The sequence below is a fragment of the Ciconia boyciana genome, chromosome 5 (genome assembly GCF_034638445.1).
Source record: "Ciconia boyciana chromosome 5, ASM3463844v1, whole genome shotgun sequence".
Lineage (NCBI taxonomy): Eukaryota > Metazoa > Chordata > Aves > Ciconiiformes > Ciconiidae > Ciconia > Ciconia boyciana.
In genome coordinates, this window is record NC_132938.1 from 59448718 (window position 1) to 59466993 (window position 18276).

At 41.5% G+C, this 18276-nt stretch overlaps 1 protein-coding gene across 1 annotated transcript in view; it reads right to left on the reverse strand.

Annotated features, from left to right (window-relative positions):
- COL25A1 (collagen type XXV alpha 1 chain) overlaps positions 1-17873 on the reverse strand; it is a 329639-nt gene extending 311766 nt beyond the window's left edge. Inside the window, exons 1-2 of the mRNA XM_072863100.1 lie at positions 17514-17873; positions 16841-16910 (exon numbers count right to left, since the gene is read on the reverse strand). Of these exons, the coding sequence (XP_072719201.1) occupies positions 16841-16910; positions 17514-17873 (430 nt within the window). The remainder of the gene's footprint in view (positions 1-16840; positions 16911-17513) is intronic.
- Between the last annotated feature and the right edge of the window lie 403 nt (positions 17874-18276).

Genomic DNA, 18276 nt, shown 5'->3' on the forward strand with positions numbered 1-18276 from the left:
CTTTACCTAGTTCTCATTCAAGGCAGATGAAAATATTTCTACCAAATCAAGTAATGCAAGATCAAGTCTCCAGAGAAAAATCACTTTTGATTCCATATTAATCAAAATAAGATAAAATTTCACAGTTAGCTGCAAGGAGCTGTTTTTCCTCTCACCTTAAGGGGACACACTGAGATAAAATGGGCCATGACTTCTGTGAAAAGGCTAGAAGAAAACGCTAATAAAACTCTGGGAATTCTATTCCTCCACTCCCTTGATATCCTGTAAGACCACAAGCATCTAGGAATGCTGTATGGCACTGAGGGACACTTCATTGCCTATGGCCAATCTCCTGTTTCACTCAGTCATTTATCAAACTTGACAAGAAAGTTTTTCATTAAAAAATAGGGGCTTTTTTTTTGTTTTGGTTTGTTTGGGTTTTTAAGTTTCACTTCAGAAAAATCAAAAGAGGTATTTGTTTGCAGGCAATTTTTTTGCAGTTTTCCATCACCTTTCTTAGCAAATAAGGCTCCAAGATTTTTCAAGTTCCAAATTTTTATAAGAATACTATAAACTTCCAAGGGTAGAAGATTTTTGCTAGTTCTCCTTTTGTTTAACAAAATTTCCACCAATAGTCTGTTCAGTGATATTTTTTTAAGCAAAAAATTTGGTTTATCTATAATACACATCCATATACGCTAGCTCAAATTCCACGTTTTCGAACAGTAATTACTGAAAAATACACTAAATGTGAGAACAGGTTAGAAAGACAACTTATTGCTAACAACACTACTAAGAACACTTTGACCCTATAGTTCATCTTTTGCAGCAAAATTTTTGAACCATTTTTTCCATTAATTGTATTCAGCTGTTGGCAACCAAGTAAACCAGCAAGATTTGTATTTACTCTTACTCCAGACGCATACAGTGAATGGGCAAATAAAAGTGATATTAACATATTATCACTAAAAGATATTGTCATTGACCGCAAGAAGAGCTGTTCCACTCTGGAAACAGAAAAATAAAAAAAAAAATCATACTAACTTTAAGTATGTCATATAGGGATAAAAAGACTCTCGACCTCCATCTCATTATTTTATAACTGTTCTTAGCTGACAGCAGAATAAGAAATCAATTCTTTCTCCCTGTAGTTAAACCAAAAGGCATTTTTAGACTCTAAAAAGGCCAATGTCATAAGATCATATTTTGTACTCAACTGAAAAAGAAAATGAATTGAATGGTAAAATGCAGCATATTTAATGAATGCAAATGAACCGGAGCTGCCTGCTCCTGGTCAATACATCAGTAGTTATATTATTTGCAGCATGTTTAGGAAAAATTAATGTTATGTACCTTCTTTGCTAATCAAAGAGCATGTAATTAACTTTATGGAAAAAAATTGTCATTTTATTCAGTTCAATCATTTGACAGCGCAATTAAAAGAACTAATGGTATTTTACCAAAACGCAAACAACAGGGATTTGGAACTACTGGTTCTAGCCTTCCTTTTGATTGCATTTCAGAAAGAAAATGGGGGCTGGTTATATAGAAGGTACATATGTATATAATGACATCCTTTATGAAGCTATTGTTTTACTAAGAACCCTATTTCACTTCACAAAAGGGCAGTCGTCTTCTCTCAACAAAACAGCTGAAAGGAAAGTAGCAACAAGTAAATGTCCCCCTGCTGTGTCTATGAAAAGTGTATGCTCCCATCACGAAGCAGCCATGCAATCTCACTTGGTGGGGATGCAAGCGCTAGTGCTATTGTATATTCTGCATGACCTCAAGTGGAGAAAACCAGCTGTCCATTTGCCATGAAAAGGACCCCCATGAACCTCTCCTCACAGATCACTATAGTTTCCTCCCAGACTTTAAACTGATGGCTGTCACAAAAAGTCCTCCTCAAGCCACTTTACTCAGCTGCTTCACAGGGTTTAGACTGAGGTGACCAATCATGGCCTAACAAAAAGATTAGTGTGTCTGAACACAATGCCATACAGAGATGTGAGTAACCCTCTTTGCCATCTCCAGCAACACAGTTTAAAGAACACTGAAGGCAGTCAAAGAAAGAGAATGCTTGGGCATCTGAAAGAAAGACGACAATTTGAGGAGATATCTGTCTTCATTTGAAAACAAGCGTTCTTTAGAACCAGCAGGAATTTTCCCAAAGAGTAAGAAAAATTTGGGCTGCGTGACTCCCTATCCAAGTGCTATTATTAGCAAGTGACTAAGTTAAACAATTACAGTTCATCTCAAAGTATGATTAATGGCAACATACTAATATTGTGCCCCACCAATCTTTTTCTGTAAAGTCCCACACTTTACAAGACAAACAGACATGTGATGGGAATGTGGTCACTAGGCTACTAAACCAAACATATAAATTACATGCCTCAGGAAAAAAAGAAATCTGGGACCATAGTTGAAGTCCAGTTCTAGCAAAACACCAGTCCATAGGAGGGATCAGAGTTCAGGCCCTAGCTGTTGTCCTTCCTGCTCTACACAAAGCAGGAAATCAGAGAGATAAAGGACTGACAGCAACATGGTCAAGCAAGGAGAGATAACAGCTTTTGGAGTAAATCCAGTCCATCCTTTTGCTTTTAGGACTACTTCAACTTCTACCATTGGTCTTGACACTAATATGTTTCAATAGAAATAGATAACATGCAGAGTGTGGTAGCTCCTATGAGCTTTGAAGAACACTGCTACAAGCACAGGGGAAGCCAGCACATGCACTGTTTTCACGCTTCTGCTTGCATAATGTTACTACCAGACCAGAAGAGAGTGATATAGAATTGGAAAGACTTATGATCACTCCCTTGCTTAGGGAATAACTTACTACTAGTTCACACTAGCCTCCATCTTCCTGTAAATTCCTTCCTCATCAGCTCCACACAGCAGGATAACACCCTCTGTCAGGAGAACAACATTCAGACTATGCATTCTCCCTGCCCACCATTTAGCAGGAGAAGCTGAGGGTGTACAATGACTCCTTGCTTATACACATCATCTAGGAGACAGCCCAGAAATATAAGGGGCACTTATCCCACCTTGTGCCACTAATTGCAGGACCTCTCTCCGTTATTTTTCAATGGTCTGGGGAGTCTGGAGAGGTCCTAGTTGACTGGAAGCTGGCAAATGCTATTTTTCAAGAAGGGTAAGACGGAAGATTGGTAATTACAGGCCTGTCAGTCTCACTTCAGTGCCTGGTAAAATTATGGAGAAGGTTGTTCTGGGAGTTACTGAAAAACACTTGAGACACAATGCAGTCATTGGTCATAGCCAGCATGGTTTCCTGAGGGGAAAGGCCTGCTTAACTAACTCAATTTCCTTATATGACAAGGTCACCCATCTAGTTGACCAAGGGAAGCCAGTAGATGTGGTGAGCTTGGATTTTAGCAAGGCTTTTGATACTGTCTCTCACAGTATCCTTCTGGACAAAACGTCCAGCATACTAGCTAGACAAGTCCCTAACACGCTGGGTGAGCAATTGGCTGACGGGTCAGGCTCAAAGAGTTATAGTAAATGGGGTTACATCAGGCTGGCAGCCAGTCACCAATGGGGTTCCCCAGGGCTCAATTTTAGGGCCAGTGCTCTTTAATGTTTTTACAAATTATCTGGATGCAGGAATCAAATGTACATTAAGTAAGTTTGCCAATGCTACTAAACTAGGAGCAGCTGTGGAATCCCTCAAGGGTAGAGAGGCCTTACAGAGAGATCTGGATAGACTAGAGAGCTGGGCAATCACCAACTGTATGAAATTTAATGAGATCAAGTGCCAGATTCTCCGCCTGGGACAGAGTAATCCTGGTTATACATACAAACTGAGGGACAAGGGGCTGGAGAGCAGCCCTGCGAAAAGAGATCCGAGGGTTGGGTTGATGGAAAGTTGAATATGAGTCAACAGCATGCCCTGGCAGCCAAAAGGTCCAATCATGTCCTGGGGTGCATCAAGCACAGCATAGCTAGCCAGTCAAGGGAGGTGATTGTCCCACTCTAGACTGCACTCATGGCCCCATCTCGAACATCGTGTGCAGTTTTGGGCTCCTCAATATATGAAGGACATCAAACTATTACAGTGTGTCCAGAGGAGGGCAACCAAGATGGTGAAAGGTCTTGAGGGCAAGACTTAAGAGGAACAGCTGAGGTCACTTGGTTTGTTCAGCTTGGAGAAAAGAAGGCTGAGGGGTGACCTCATTGCAGTCTATAGCTTCCTCAAGGGGGGCAGCAGAGGGGTAGGTGCTGATCTCCTCTCTCTGGTGACCAGCGATAGGACACGAGGAAATGGAATGAAGCTGCGTCAGGGCAAGTTCAGATTGGACATTAGGAAATGGTTCTTCACTGACAGGGTCAGTCACTGGAACAGGCTCCCCGGGGAAGTGGTCACACCACCAAGCCTGTCAGAGTTCAAGGAGCATCTGGATGATGCTCTTGGTCATACGGTTTAGTTTTAGGTAGTCCTGCAAGGAGCAGGGATTTGGACTCAGTGATCCTTATGAGTCTCTTCCAACTTGAGATACTTGGTGATTCTATGATTATTCCAGATTTTAACAACCCAAACAGGGATCTTCAACCTTTTCATACCACTGCACACAAAGAAACTTACAAAGTGCAGTGGTATGAAAAGTGTTAATTAATGCTTCCATAAAGAAAGGAAGGGAACATCTGGGTTCAGCAAATAGTGACTTTTCAAGCATAGCGTCAGGAAAGTGGGGAATGGGAGAGCTAGTTCACAGAGTTAAAATAACAGTCTGAGCTAAACAGAAAGATCACCTCTTGTGCAAGTATGAAAAAACTATTTGAGTAGAAAAACCATACATATGCAGAATTCAGTCATGTCAGCAAGGAAATTAAGATGAAGGTCCAGCTGTATACATGGGTCTATTTTTTTTCTGTCCCTCAGAACTGATGTTTTGAACACCTCTGTAAGACTTTTAGTAGCTTTATCTAATCACTTCTAAACAATCAACAATCCTCAGAACAATACTCACTAGGTCTGTGAAGTATTTGAGATGTGAGAATAGGTAACTTTCCCATAAAGATAAATATATTTAATAACTTCTACTGTTCAGACTGTCCCCAACTGCAGCCAGAACTCTTACAATATTACACAACTAATTCTGTATTCCTAGAAGTAGATATAGACATAATGTTCTTGCTCAGAGATTGGAAAGAATAAATGATAAACTGAACGGTAAATAAATAAAAAAAAAAAGTATTTCTATGATGGAAAAGAACTATATATAAAGCTAAAGTAGATGATAATGGCTGCACATATAAACAAGTATGCACAAGGATCAAAAAAAACAAAAACCAAAACCCAAAACAGAACAACAAAAAACCCCAAACCATCACAAGGCCACACTCAGCTCCCAGATTCCAGAGCAACTAGCTATTTCAGTTGAAAATCTGTGGGACTATTAATGGCCTAAAATAACATATTTGCACATATTAGGTCTGATTATTGTCAGTCAGAATTCCAGTTAAAGGCTACTTTCACCTACCATTAGTTAAAAGTAAAATAATGTTTGGATATTAGAAATTGTGGTAGCACAAGAAGCTACTTCTATCCCTGCATAAGTCATCTGAGCTGGCATTGCCCACCTGTTCAATTAAGATTCTTCAGGGTTGGCTTGTTTTCAAAACAAAAACATCCTCCAAAAAAGTTCCCAAAAGGTTACTTCAGTTGCAAATTTATGTATTTGCAACTACTTTCACACGTAATGATTCAGCAACCTAAGGGAAGAAGAAAGAGAACTATACAAGATCCCATTTCAGTATCCTCAGAAAATGAACGTGCGACTGCCAGCAATGATACTTCAACAGATTTCATCTGATTACATCCTGTGCTACTGATCAAAATGGAGCACAGAGAGGTGATTACCAAAATTAAAAAGGAGAGGAGAGGAATGCATTGGAGAGAAATAAACTTTTGCTCCTCAAGACAGTAACTTTATTCGAAATTGTGAATACTTTGTACTTGTAAGTCTTCAGCACACTTTGGTTAATATAGTTAAATCAATTCTATTTTACAGATGGAAGAACTCAAATATGAAGACATTCTACCCCACCTTTACAGTCCTGTAAAGGAATACAATCACAACACAGAATTGTTACTTAGTTGTCCTCACTGTAATTCATTAAGCACAAGTTTCCTCTAAGGTGCATTCCTTTAAACTTGCTATGAGAGAGCTTTTTCCAGAGTGTTCCAGTTATGATAATACACATTGGAAACAGATTAATTTCTCCCTATTATCCTAAAATGGACTGGAATTGTTTGGAATACATCAAAAGACCACCTTGTAACAGCAAATCATTTTTAAGAGAGAAAAAAAAAAAAGTGAGGCGTTCAGTCTTGCTGTATTTCTCCCTCATTGCTGGTCATTCAGTTTTCAAGGTTCATGCTTCTTTTTAACTGGCCATTCTAACAGCTTATGTGCTGCCTCTTAATTGAATGTGCTAAAAGAAAATCCTTCTACCACACATTAGGATGTGGCTCAGCCTGGAATTCAAACTAAGGAATTATGCAAAGCTGTCCTAAAGTGAAATCCACAACTGTCAGACTTAAATACTAATCTCTCTTCACTAAGATTAGTCTCCCTACACTAAAGAAATACAGTGCACTTACATGCTTGCTGCATTGGAAAAACACTTCATCTTCACAGACAGAAACATTTCCAGTCTTCTACAAACATGGCTGTCATCATTACAAAAGACACCAACTCTAAGTAAGTATTGACAACGGCTGTCTAAGCACTGGTTCATTTTAAACTGATGCCATGCCACTGTGTCTTTCAGCCTCTCTGGTTCATCAGTATTCTGCGTGCCTACTGCCAGGAACCACTTGGGAAACTTATGCAAGATGATCCTTACCAAACTGTGACTTCTTCATAAACACACATACATAGCTACAGCAAACACCACGATCCATTTCTGTGATACCACTGCACTCATTTGTAAGTGTCAACTAAAGCCATTCTCAAACCGCATATTATTAACTGAGACAAACAAATATCAAGCATCCACCAGCAGAGAGAACAAAGCAGAGTTCAAGCTCAGCACTGCCATAAGGACCACCTTAACAATGACCGCACTTTGGTCTACGCTGGAGTATGTCTGCACTGAGCACATCTCCTGGTACAAGGACCAAATTATGAGTCAGGAAGTATTTTTACTGAAGTTTGAGACAGCTATCCTGTCTGAGAGGTGAAGCGTGTGAAATCAATAGCATATTAATCACCTCTATGTCAAGCTGAAGCGACAGTTCTCAGCATTCAACTGGCAGTAACCAGTAGTACAGCAGTGGAGGTGCAAATATTAAAGGAACATTTGATAAAAAGCAGCAGAAGAGTTGACAGTACAGAGACTCTCCAGCCAACACTTAACAGTGTTTTTCATAGTGATGCCATTGGGCATTATCTACATGTAAACTCTGTGACTGGAGAAGAGAATATTAAGACACAGACTATGGAGTTTATCCTTTTAATCCCATGCAGCCATACCCCTATGCTCAGGTATCAAGGCTTCCCCTAAGAACATCAAGGGAATCAGAAGAGGAGCTTACTCAGAGGGTATGGACACAGGGTGGGGAGGAAGAAGCGGGGTGCCTTCAAGCAGCTGGTTCTCATATTCTTAAGAGACTATTAGAGGTGCCAGCAAAAGGAAGTACCTCCTCAAATTAAGATGCATACACTTTGACTTTCAGCACTGCAGTCCTCCATGAAAACCCTACCATCATCCAGCTGAAGCACTGATATATAAGAAACCTTACGTCACTTCCTAGCAACACAAGTAGTACTACCAGGACGAGCTAGGCCTTAGTCTGTAGCCAGCTGTGCTCTTCTCTTACAGACTGCACATGATCTTAATCACAGACATATCTTTGTAGAGAGCTTACTTACTGTCCTTCAAATTACAGGGTGCTGATCTGCTTTCAGATATGCATACACAAATCTGTCACTGCAATGGCAGCCACAACTCTGATAAAAGATTTTGGTTTCCAATTTTCAATACATTTTCCTGGTTTCAAAACTCCTGTGTTCCCCCATTCCCCCACCCCTAATTTTAGAAAAGATCTTCTAAATAGCAGTTTTTCAGCATAATCTTAAGCACAGTGTGCCAAGAGTGAGTTTATACTTATGGAAGGAACATCATTCATAAGCCAGACCTTTAACATATTCTTGTGGTATGATTTTTTTCTGTGCTATTATATTCAGAGAAGGGGTACTGAAAATACTCAAGTGGAAGGTAAAATAAATGGATTTTTCTTAAGACAGCATAAACTGCAAATGGCAGAACAGCAAAGGCCTTAAAACTACTTATTTTCTACAGTCTTCCTCCCATGATATTTACAGCTCTTACACTACAGCCCTTTACTCCTAAGAGTACTAAAACTCTTCAAAAGGGTAGGAAGAGCCAAGTTCATGAGCTAATTGGTTCTGCTTCTTTTTTAAAAAAAGAAGAGAAAATAAAACCTTTCCCTCCCATAAATCTTCGCTGCTCAGAGGAAGCACCTCCCAGGTACCAGCAGCCTGCAGTAGTACCAGGAAATGGCCCGAGCCAGCTATTTCAGTCAGCGGAAGGCAGTGGATCAGCACCTGGCTTTATGCAGGTTTTCCCGGCTATAGCGAGCTATATTCTGTGCTATGCCACCATGACTCGGCAGGCAGCCTACTGCGTGTCCAAGTTTTGGCAGAGCGAAAGACTACCAAAACCATCGTACTGCTGTGTTATACAGTACAGCGTACTGCATTACAGAGAGGATCAAAGAGAAAGACCATTTGATACCATTCTTCCTCTCCTCAGAACTTCTTCAGCTGAGCTTGTAGAAGAGCCACAGAAGGGTAGGGGAAGCTACTTAGAGGGACTCAGGTCCAGCATTATTCCCTGTACAGCCTCCTTTTCAGCCTCCCCAAGAATCTGTGAATTTGTGACCCACTCTCCATTGTAAGCCCAAACAAGACATATTAGCAAAGGTAAACATGTAAGGAAAAAAAAAATCTGTAAGTCATATTCCTAAAACCCCAAATTTAAATTCATAAGCACTTAAAACACACACAAGTCACTAAAGAAATTTTCTGATATACTTGCCCACACAATAATTGCAAGATGAGTTCCATGCATGAGGAAAACTAAGATGATAGTTCTAATGCCTAACACAGACTAAACTGAAAGTACTGATTTCAATAGACCTTCATCTATTTCCTCACGTAATTCATCTGTACACATTCTAAAGAAAACTATACCTTCTTTATACTTGACAGCTTCCTGCTCAATTTAAGTCAGTGTAAGACAAACTATTGTTGCTTAAAAGCTACATTGCTTCTTGGTTGAGCGTGTCTAAGCAGAAGTCTCTGAAATCATTGTATTAATTTTCAGAACATTCTAGAAGAAAAAGTAACATCCCAGTTTTATCACCTCTGTTATTACACTTTCTGCGTTCCATTTATTCTTTGCCCTACAAAGGGCTGTCATCATCTCTTTGATAATTATAAGATTTCAGTTAAAAGATTTACATGTGTGTATAATAACTTCATATTTCTTCAAAAAGCTTGCCAAACATCTTCATCTGTTTCAAAGCTTTCCAAGCACAAGAAGAAAACATTCTCCCCAAACATGCATGCAATATTTACAACTGCATGTAAATGCCTGCTCCTATAAACATACATCTGCATATATAAACGAGAATAAATTTTAATACACACCCCACACCCCCCCCAAAAAAAAAAAATAGAAGAGGAGGGAAGGAGCAGGAAGGATAGGAAGTTTTATAGTGTGCATCACAGACAAGACTGTCTTCCAACGTACTTAAAAAGCTGTCTTAAGGACAGCACAACGATCAGGTTTTCTTCATGAACACGAAGGATGGGACAAGTGCTTTTCTTCACAAATAAGGAAATTGTAGCTTGCCTGCTAAGAGCTAGGCAACCTGTGGAAATATTTAAATAGTAGATTATTTTATCTTAGACACATCTATGCATCTGCAATTTCTTGCACTACACATTTACCTATTTACAGAGCAGCACATTTTTAACTGAGGAGACTATTTGCATGAGGCTGCTGCACTTAATCACAAAATAAAGGCAGATCCAACAACTTGTTGAGCCATGACTGACTAGACACTGCAGTTGTGAACCACATGGAAGGAAATAGCTGGCAACATTTGCTCCAGAGAACAGAAGCATGAATAAGATGATCTCCTGGGGTATCAACCCAACATTTATTTCTAAAGTTGTTCAAGTCTACATAGAGAAAAAATAGCTGTATTTGCATGAAAGGTACATATGAATCTTGCACTTTCAAATTTGGCACTCAGTTCTGAAAATTTGTACTGACATTTATATTTATTAAGGTCTCATAAACAGCTTCTTCTGCTTAACTTAATCTCATGAAAAGGCCCAAGCAGATAAATTTAAGCAGGCACTGCTCCACTGTAAGTCTAACCAGTAAAAACACAGCACTCCACAAGCTTCCATAAAGTGAGCCTGCAACATCGTGTTCACTATTGTGTGTATTATCTAACTGCAAGCTGCAGCTTTAATCGTATAGGGTGAAAACTGTTTCTTCCAGCCTGTATTATTCTATGCCTTCTTACATCTTCTTAATAGTTTTAAGTAAGCAGTCTGATTTCCTTTTTGTGGCTGATCTAGGAAATCAACTGAAACAATGAAGGGGAAGAGTGTTCTGTGTAGAGGAGCCTTCCTGAAGAGGCTGTAGTTAGCAATGTGACTCAAGTTCTGTGTGTGTTAAAGATGGATGGTTTCACAGGGTTGGTAACTTGAACATATTAATTATATGGTTCTATCTGGCAACCTAAAAGGCCCTATAAAAGACAGCTTCTGTCAGTCATGCTGTTTTCAAAGCTAGCTGATTTTTACTGCTCTAAGTATACAAAAAATAGACAGGTAGGCTGCAGCCAGTAAGTTTAGAAGGGAGTGAGAAGGAGGATGAGTGCTGTAATGCAGGTGCAGCAGTGCTGCTGTTCTGGCAGCACGTTCCCAAGAACCCACTAACCTTTAAGGAACGGGGCAGGGGGTGAGTTTGGCTTAACAGAATTCAGTTATCCAAGCTTTAAAGACTCTTTAAGGAGACAGATGCATATTTAACAATTTAAGAAAGAAAAAACAAAAAACAAAACACACACACTAAAAGCATTGTTCCAGAAGTAGGCTTAACGGCCACTTCTCACACTGCAAGACTCACTGTACTTGAACTGCTTTGACGCTTCAGCAGTTTGAGATGGACAGCTGCCACATGGAAGGACATATAAGAACATATATTATATGTTCTTATATTAATCTCATATAAGAACAGTTAACAGACAATCAAACCTTCCTTTTAATATGCTTTTTTTTGACAAAACTGTGCAAGTTCAATAAATTTGAATTCAAGTCATAGAAAAACCTTTTTTTTATAATAACACTTTTGTAGTCAAATCAACCCTTGCTACAACACCACTGACATCAATAATATTACAAAAGACAGAAATCTGGTGCAGTCTGCTGTCAATCAGCTCTCCTTTGAGACACATTGTGTTTCATTCATCATGATGCACACCCTACCTCCTTACCCAGAGGGAAGGGAATTAAAAGGTCACATCTTAGCCAATGAAATATATTTAGCTATTCCGTGGGGAGAAAACAGTATCTCTAATCAGTCATCCAAACAAGACAACAGACTACCCAGAAGGTTGCATGCTGCTGCACATCAATAAACATCTTTATCTAGGAATTGAAATGAAAAATATCAAACCAGTGAAGGTATGAAAGGGGAACTCAAAGCCCTGTCAGAAAAATTACAAAATTAGAGCTGAGCACTGCATTCAGCAAATAGATAATACAGACATGGCAGAAATAACTAGTGCTGGGAGCTAGGTTCAGATAGCACACTCTGGAATTTTAAGTAACAGGGAAAACACTTTGGATACTTTCTACAGCTATCTGTATTTTCTCTTGGGTCTCTCTACCAGTAAACACTTAAGTCAGCTCCTCTTTTCTTTACCTCTTCAGTCTTTACAGAACTGCTTCACTGTAATTGTAATTAAAAAAAAGTAATACCCTGCTGATACCTATTTTGGGATCCTTTTAATCCCCAAAATTGATTTCTCCTCCATTCTTTCAGCCTCACTAATCTAAATGCTCTAGGAAACAGTCCTTATGAAACACATGGAAGTAAGAAAGAGTGCCTAAATTGTACTTCCACTGCATGTCAAAACAAACATTAGGTGGGTAGGAAGAAAAAAACAGTACTGGGATGCTAAGAAAATATGTCGATTTTTGCCATCCATGCTGCTACCAAAATACATACAGCAGGCTCATCGCCTCACTGAGGAACTGTAGCTGTAGAACACAGTTTTCCCACTAGAATTACTATAACCAGAATAAGACTAACTGATATTCTCTATCCCCCAGAAAAACCCTTGCCTTATGGCATTTCATCTCCTCAATGAACAGGTTTATATACACACAACTACACTGAAACAAGCTTTATAACCTGATTGCAGCAAATTACATAGTGAAATAGGAGGTACTTCGAATGCCAAACCATCAAGCTCTTTAAGACTGGAACAGAGAATCAAGATGACACGATTACCAAAACAGCACAAAATAGCTGGCTAAGAAAGAAGAACAATGACAGTGTCCATGCCTGGAAAAGCTTTGAAGCCACAGGTATCTGAACACAAGAGGAATTAAAATGCAGGTTTCTTGACAGGAAAGATACAAGAGAAAGAGCAAAGGAACAAACATTGGCTGTGGCACAAAAGAAAAACAAAAGTAAATTTATTTGGTCAACTTTGCCAGGTACCCATCAGTGAAGTTTAGCTAATGTTCTGCAGAGAAAAAGAAGGAGAAGAAAACAAACAAAACCCCAAAACCTGCAAACCCCATCATTTTATGTGCAAGCTATAGTGAACATACATACACAGTGTGTCATAGCAGTTAGAGATAAAAAACATCTCTTATGTTATGCAACCTATCCCTTGTCAATGCAGAATTAAAGAAATGTATGGCATATAGGTATTCCTACTTACATAATACTGTTTGTTTGTTTTTTAAAGGAATAAATTCATTATAGAGATCTTCCTCAAAAGAGAAGGGGAAAAAAAAAATTGCTTCCCAAAACTGGCCAAAAGGGACATGCAGAACCATACATAATCACCTGCTAGCCTTCCTGCTGACCAAGGTTGAACTTTCTGTGCTAGATGACTTGACTCCTGCTCCTGCCAACATCATCTGACTCCAGGAGCAGGCTCTGAGGACCACTTACAGAATGAGACATCATGGCACATGACCGTAAGCATCAGCACTTAACCCTTACAATATATAAAGGATCAATTCACCAAAACATGCAAGCATATGTTAATTTCTGTTGAAGTCTACAGGTCCTAGATATACACAGGAATGCTTCCTGGAAGAGGAGAGTCTGAAGAATCTAGGAAAACCGAAGAATTTCTTAAAACTCTATTGAATTGGGAGTATCCCTGTGCTTTCTGCATGTTACACTTTCCACAACAGTGTAATTCTTGGCACTTGGTAAGAAGTATCCAGCACTGTGCTTGACTGTTCCTCATAAAAGCTGATTATGCTCCCGCAGCCATTTAAAGGAAGATTCAAACATATTAAATAATTACCTACACACCTACTTTTTTTGATCTTTTACAGTAGAGAAACATTAATTTACAATAAATAATAAATCTGGCAAAGGAAAATTAATTTATTACGCTTAAAATAATTTTAGCCGCTCCATTTGCCCCCCAGTCCTATGTGCAGAAGGCGAACTGCCAGCAGTGACTGCAGCACTAGTTGCAAGCATTGGGTTTAAGCTGGCATTCTTGTTAGAGCTGAGGTAATTTAAGAGGAATGTCAGCATGCATTTACTTTTCAAACTTTATTACTCTGCTTTAAGAAGAGAAAGAATGCTTGCTATTGTAATTTTTTAAATATTTACAAAATCTTTGGTATCTGGTTTTAGTCCTGCAGAATTAAAATCAAAACTTTAATATAAGAGAGACACAACATGATGATATAACAGAAAACTATAATTAGAAAAACCACATTTAGTGAAAACAAAGTCTTTAAAGAGAAATGTGACCACTCTTCACTTTAGGCAAAGTTCAAGGCTACTGTTGAATTAAAAGGAGCTACATGTGGACAGGTCTGCAAGCTATGAGCAGTTGTGAATCTGGCTGCCTTTGATACTCAAGCCATTCAAACCCAATTTCCTTTGAACGGCCAAGTTCCTACCATGGAGAGCCACAAGAGGATGAACATCTCAAGCTAATGAGATCTATACCAATTGCATAACTTTAATCCTAAATCAGAGGCCACATTCTCACCCTCCTGTCTGCAGGCTGAATTTCCCTCTCTTCTTTTGGTAGAGAACAATGTAACCTCTTTTTAAATAATCTTTATTTCTCTTTAAAGAGCAGCATGATGGAAACTGCCTTGGTGGCCATTTGGCAGCAGCTTTTCCTCACTGCATAAGGATGTTTCAAAAATCACCTCTGTTCCATGAAGGCTTTCCAAAGTGACCTCTAACAGAGATGTATTTTGTTACTTCAGAAACCCAGGGAAGAAATGCAGAAGCTGAGCAGAATAAAGCAGCAAAATGGAATCAGGTGGGGAAGAGGCAATTTACTCTTTTGGCTTCACAAATAGCGGGCAACAGAAAAACCACTGTGTTTCCATGATACTTTTCTTGTTAAACCAAATGCCTTTCTAAACGCAGTAGTCCAAATTTGTACTAGCAGCATTAAGGATTAAAATAAAAGCCCATCCTGTCCAGTCGAAATGGACTTCTAACAAGCAAAGTGAACCAAATGAAGAAACAGCAATTTATTCGCTCTGTCCCCTCCTGCTCTGCCTAATGCCTGCTGTTAGGAAGGCACCGTACTTGGGTGGCGGTGCCACTCAGCCCTTGTTCTCTCAGACACGGCTCCCAAGACGATGCCATTTTGAGGTAGACACCTGTCCACTGGCAACAAGCATGAGAGCATCTACTCATTTTAAGCTGTCCAAAAGGAGGCTATCGCATGGCAACATCTTTCAGTCACTACAAAACTTGCTTCCAAACTGAAATAGCTACCCAGGGGTGAAAAGCTCCATATCACATTTCTAATCCCTATACCAGATAGTATGCTTTTTTTTTTATTTTATAATGATTCATATAAATTTTCCTGATCTTATGAATCTTGCTCCCTTGAAAACGTTTCCCAGATCACTTTGACTTTCATCTAGCGAGGATTTTTACAATGCACATCAGGAATATTCTCTTGCTCGTTATCTATTTGATAAAGCATACTTCTTAAGAAAAAAGGTCAGGTAAAAATTGGTATAATGTGGAGCTCTAGTGGTAGTGGGGAAGTAAAGCAGCACTTAACACCAACTGTGAAACAGTAGATACTGACCTTTAGTATGAAAACAGTAAGCGAAAACACTGTAACAGATGAATTTAAACAAGGAGAAGGAAAAGGGAGCGAGCTTGGCATCAAATTCAACAATGTTTCAGGCTCACAGAATACATCTTTGCATACAACATGACGAGCAACCCTCATTTTTAGTGCACAAACTTGAATCTTGTAATTTATTGCAGTTAAGCAACAGAAAAAATAAGATCAACACTGTATGCTCATGGTAGCCTTAAAGGAAGAAATTATATATAGTACAGCAGGAAACCAATGTTCCTTACCAAAACTAGCTGGGAGTTGAGTAATTCTGCATGCTCTTTTAAAAAAGAACAGTCCTAGTCACATATATTGTCCTTTTCATGCTAGCCATGGTAACTCCTATACCAGCCAGTAAATACCCTGCTCTCAGCTGTATCATCAGCAAAATACTGTACCAACCATTGCAGGCAGTTTTAAACACTGAGATTCAGTAGTCCTATCAGACTGATGAGTTTGGCAGGAATTAAACCCTGAACTAGAAGATCTCTGTCCTTATATAAACAGTACTATCACACATCCTATTGGCAAACATCAGCTTAAGTCTTGCTGACAGTTGATATTCCACCTGTAAAGATGTTTTTTTCAAACAGAGTGGCAGGATACGTAAAGCATACTGTGTCTAGTGTGCTTCATCACATAGAGGATGCTGGAATTCCTACAACACCCTGTGAAGCACTGGCATTATTTTCTGAACTTTTAAGATGCCATTGGAACTTGGGTACATATTAGCAGAAGTTTATAAAGCTAAAACAATATTGATAGTTATCAGACTGACAAAAAGCAGCACGAAAAACACAGGAAACATTGCAGTGTGTGTGTGTATGAACAACTGACCCCAGTATTAGGAGGCCCCATTTCCAAAGTCAAGCAACATCACCGGTCGCATAAACACACACAGTTTTGAGCCCTCAGTATGAAACCTGCAATCCCTTCCTAGGGGAACTGCTTTCATCCCCAGCTACAGAAAAATGAGACTGAAAAGCTCTTGTATATATTACTGGTAACTTGCAATGGCCTCTCCACCCATTTCAATCCATGTTATAAATTGTTCAATATTTTTGCTAGGAACTTTTGTTCTGCTTCCCAAGCTGAGCACACAATGCCTTGGTTCAGTACCACCCCATTTAAGACAGAATATATTTCTTTGTGCTAGGGTAGACCATTAACTTCTTCATAAGTGTTATTGTTTGGCATCACCCAGCCTAACGGGGCTTTTTAACTAGCATTAATTCCAACCCAGTGCCACAGCGGAAAGAGATGATTCTGGGCTTTACAACTTTTCCACCCAAGGTACAGCTGTTGATTGAAGAGGCATCCCCTGGGTCTGACTTACGTGCCTTTGGAAAACAGGGGATACCAAAGCCCCCAGAGTTACAAGCCTCAGAGAGGAGATTTCCAAGCTGTATCTGTTACCTGGTGGGCAGTTGCACTCTGGAGGCACTTCTCTCGCTACTCGTATTTTTGCCAAGTGCTCGTAGGATTTCTGTGGGCGAGAGAAGCAACGTGAGGGCACTCGGCGGGCTCACTCCGCCACCGCCAGCGTTCCCGACCGCGAACCGGGATTTGCCGCTATTCCGTAGGGTGCGCAGCCAGCGATGACTTCTTCACTTGGACTCGACCCAAAGTGTCTCACTGACTTCTCCACCCCCACAACAACACAAACAAGCCCGACACCACCGGCTCTCTCCCACCTCCGCCGCAAGTGCCCCCCCGCTTTTTTTTTTTCGCCTTTTTTTTTTTTTTACGCGCGGTGCCGAGAAGTGCAGGGACTGAGGTTCGGGCACGGCGGCAAGTCACGCATGAGAAAAGCGTCGGTGGGTCCCCCCCGAGCCCCCCAGCCCGCCCGCCCCAGCAGCTGGGGGCTCCCCCCGCCGCCGGCGCTCGCCCCAGGCCGCTTCCCCCCCGAGCCGCCGGCACCCGGGGATGCGGGCTCACTTTCCCCGCTTCTCCCCCACCTCCCGCCCGCGGAGCTGCTCCGGCCGCCCCCCTCACGGCCTCAGCCGGCCTGCCGTCGCCCCGCAGGCATCATCGTCCCCCCTCCCCGGCACGCACGCAGGCCGAGAGCAGCCACCCCCGTCCCGCACACCTGGGCGAGAAGTCGCTCCACTTTCTCCTGCATCATCGCGTTCAGCTGCTCCAGGGAATAGCCGGGCAGCGGCGGGAGCGGGGCGGCGGCAGAGAAGCCCCCTCGGGCGCCCTCGATGGCCGCGACCCTGGCCTGGAGGTCGCTGGTCCGCACCCCCAGGTAGACGCAGGAGGCCGCCGCCAGCGCCGAGAGGAGAGCCGCCAGCGCCGAGCCGCACGGCCCGGCCCGCCGCGGGCAGCGGTCCCCGCCGCAGCCGGGCTTCCCGCTGCCATCCCGTCCTGCGGCTCCGCGGCTCTTCCCCAGCGTGCTTTTACACCCTTCAGCTGCGGCAGCTTTGATTTCCTTTCCTCCGCCCCCCATGGAGGCAATTAGTTTACAAACAGCGGCAACAAAAATAATAACGATAAAGTACGAGAAAATAAATAACAAAAAGGCGAAATAACAATATCTTTTTAAAAAAACGCGGTAAGTAGAAGAAAAGCCCGCAACCGGCTCACACACTTTCAAGGCGAAGCGGCGGCGCGCACCGCAGCCCGCACCGCACGCCGCCCGGCAGCGGGTCGCGACTCAGCCCCGCAGCAGGGGCGGGGTGGGGGGGAGGGGGGGGGAGGACTGCGGGGCGAGGAGCCAAAAGCCGGCAGCAGGGCTGGGTGCGGGGCGAACCCCGCGGCTTCCACCCGCCCTTCGGAGGGAGCAGCGTGCTCTGCTAACGGTTTGCCACTTGTCAGAGAGGTTTTCAGGCGCGGCGCGGCGCGGGGCGGGA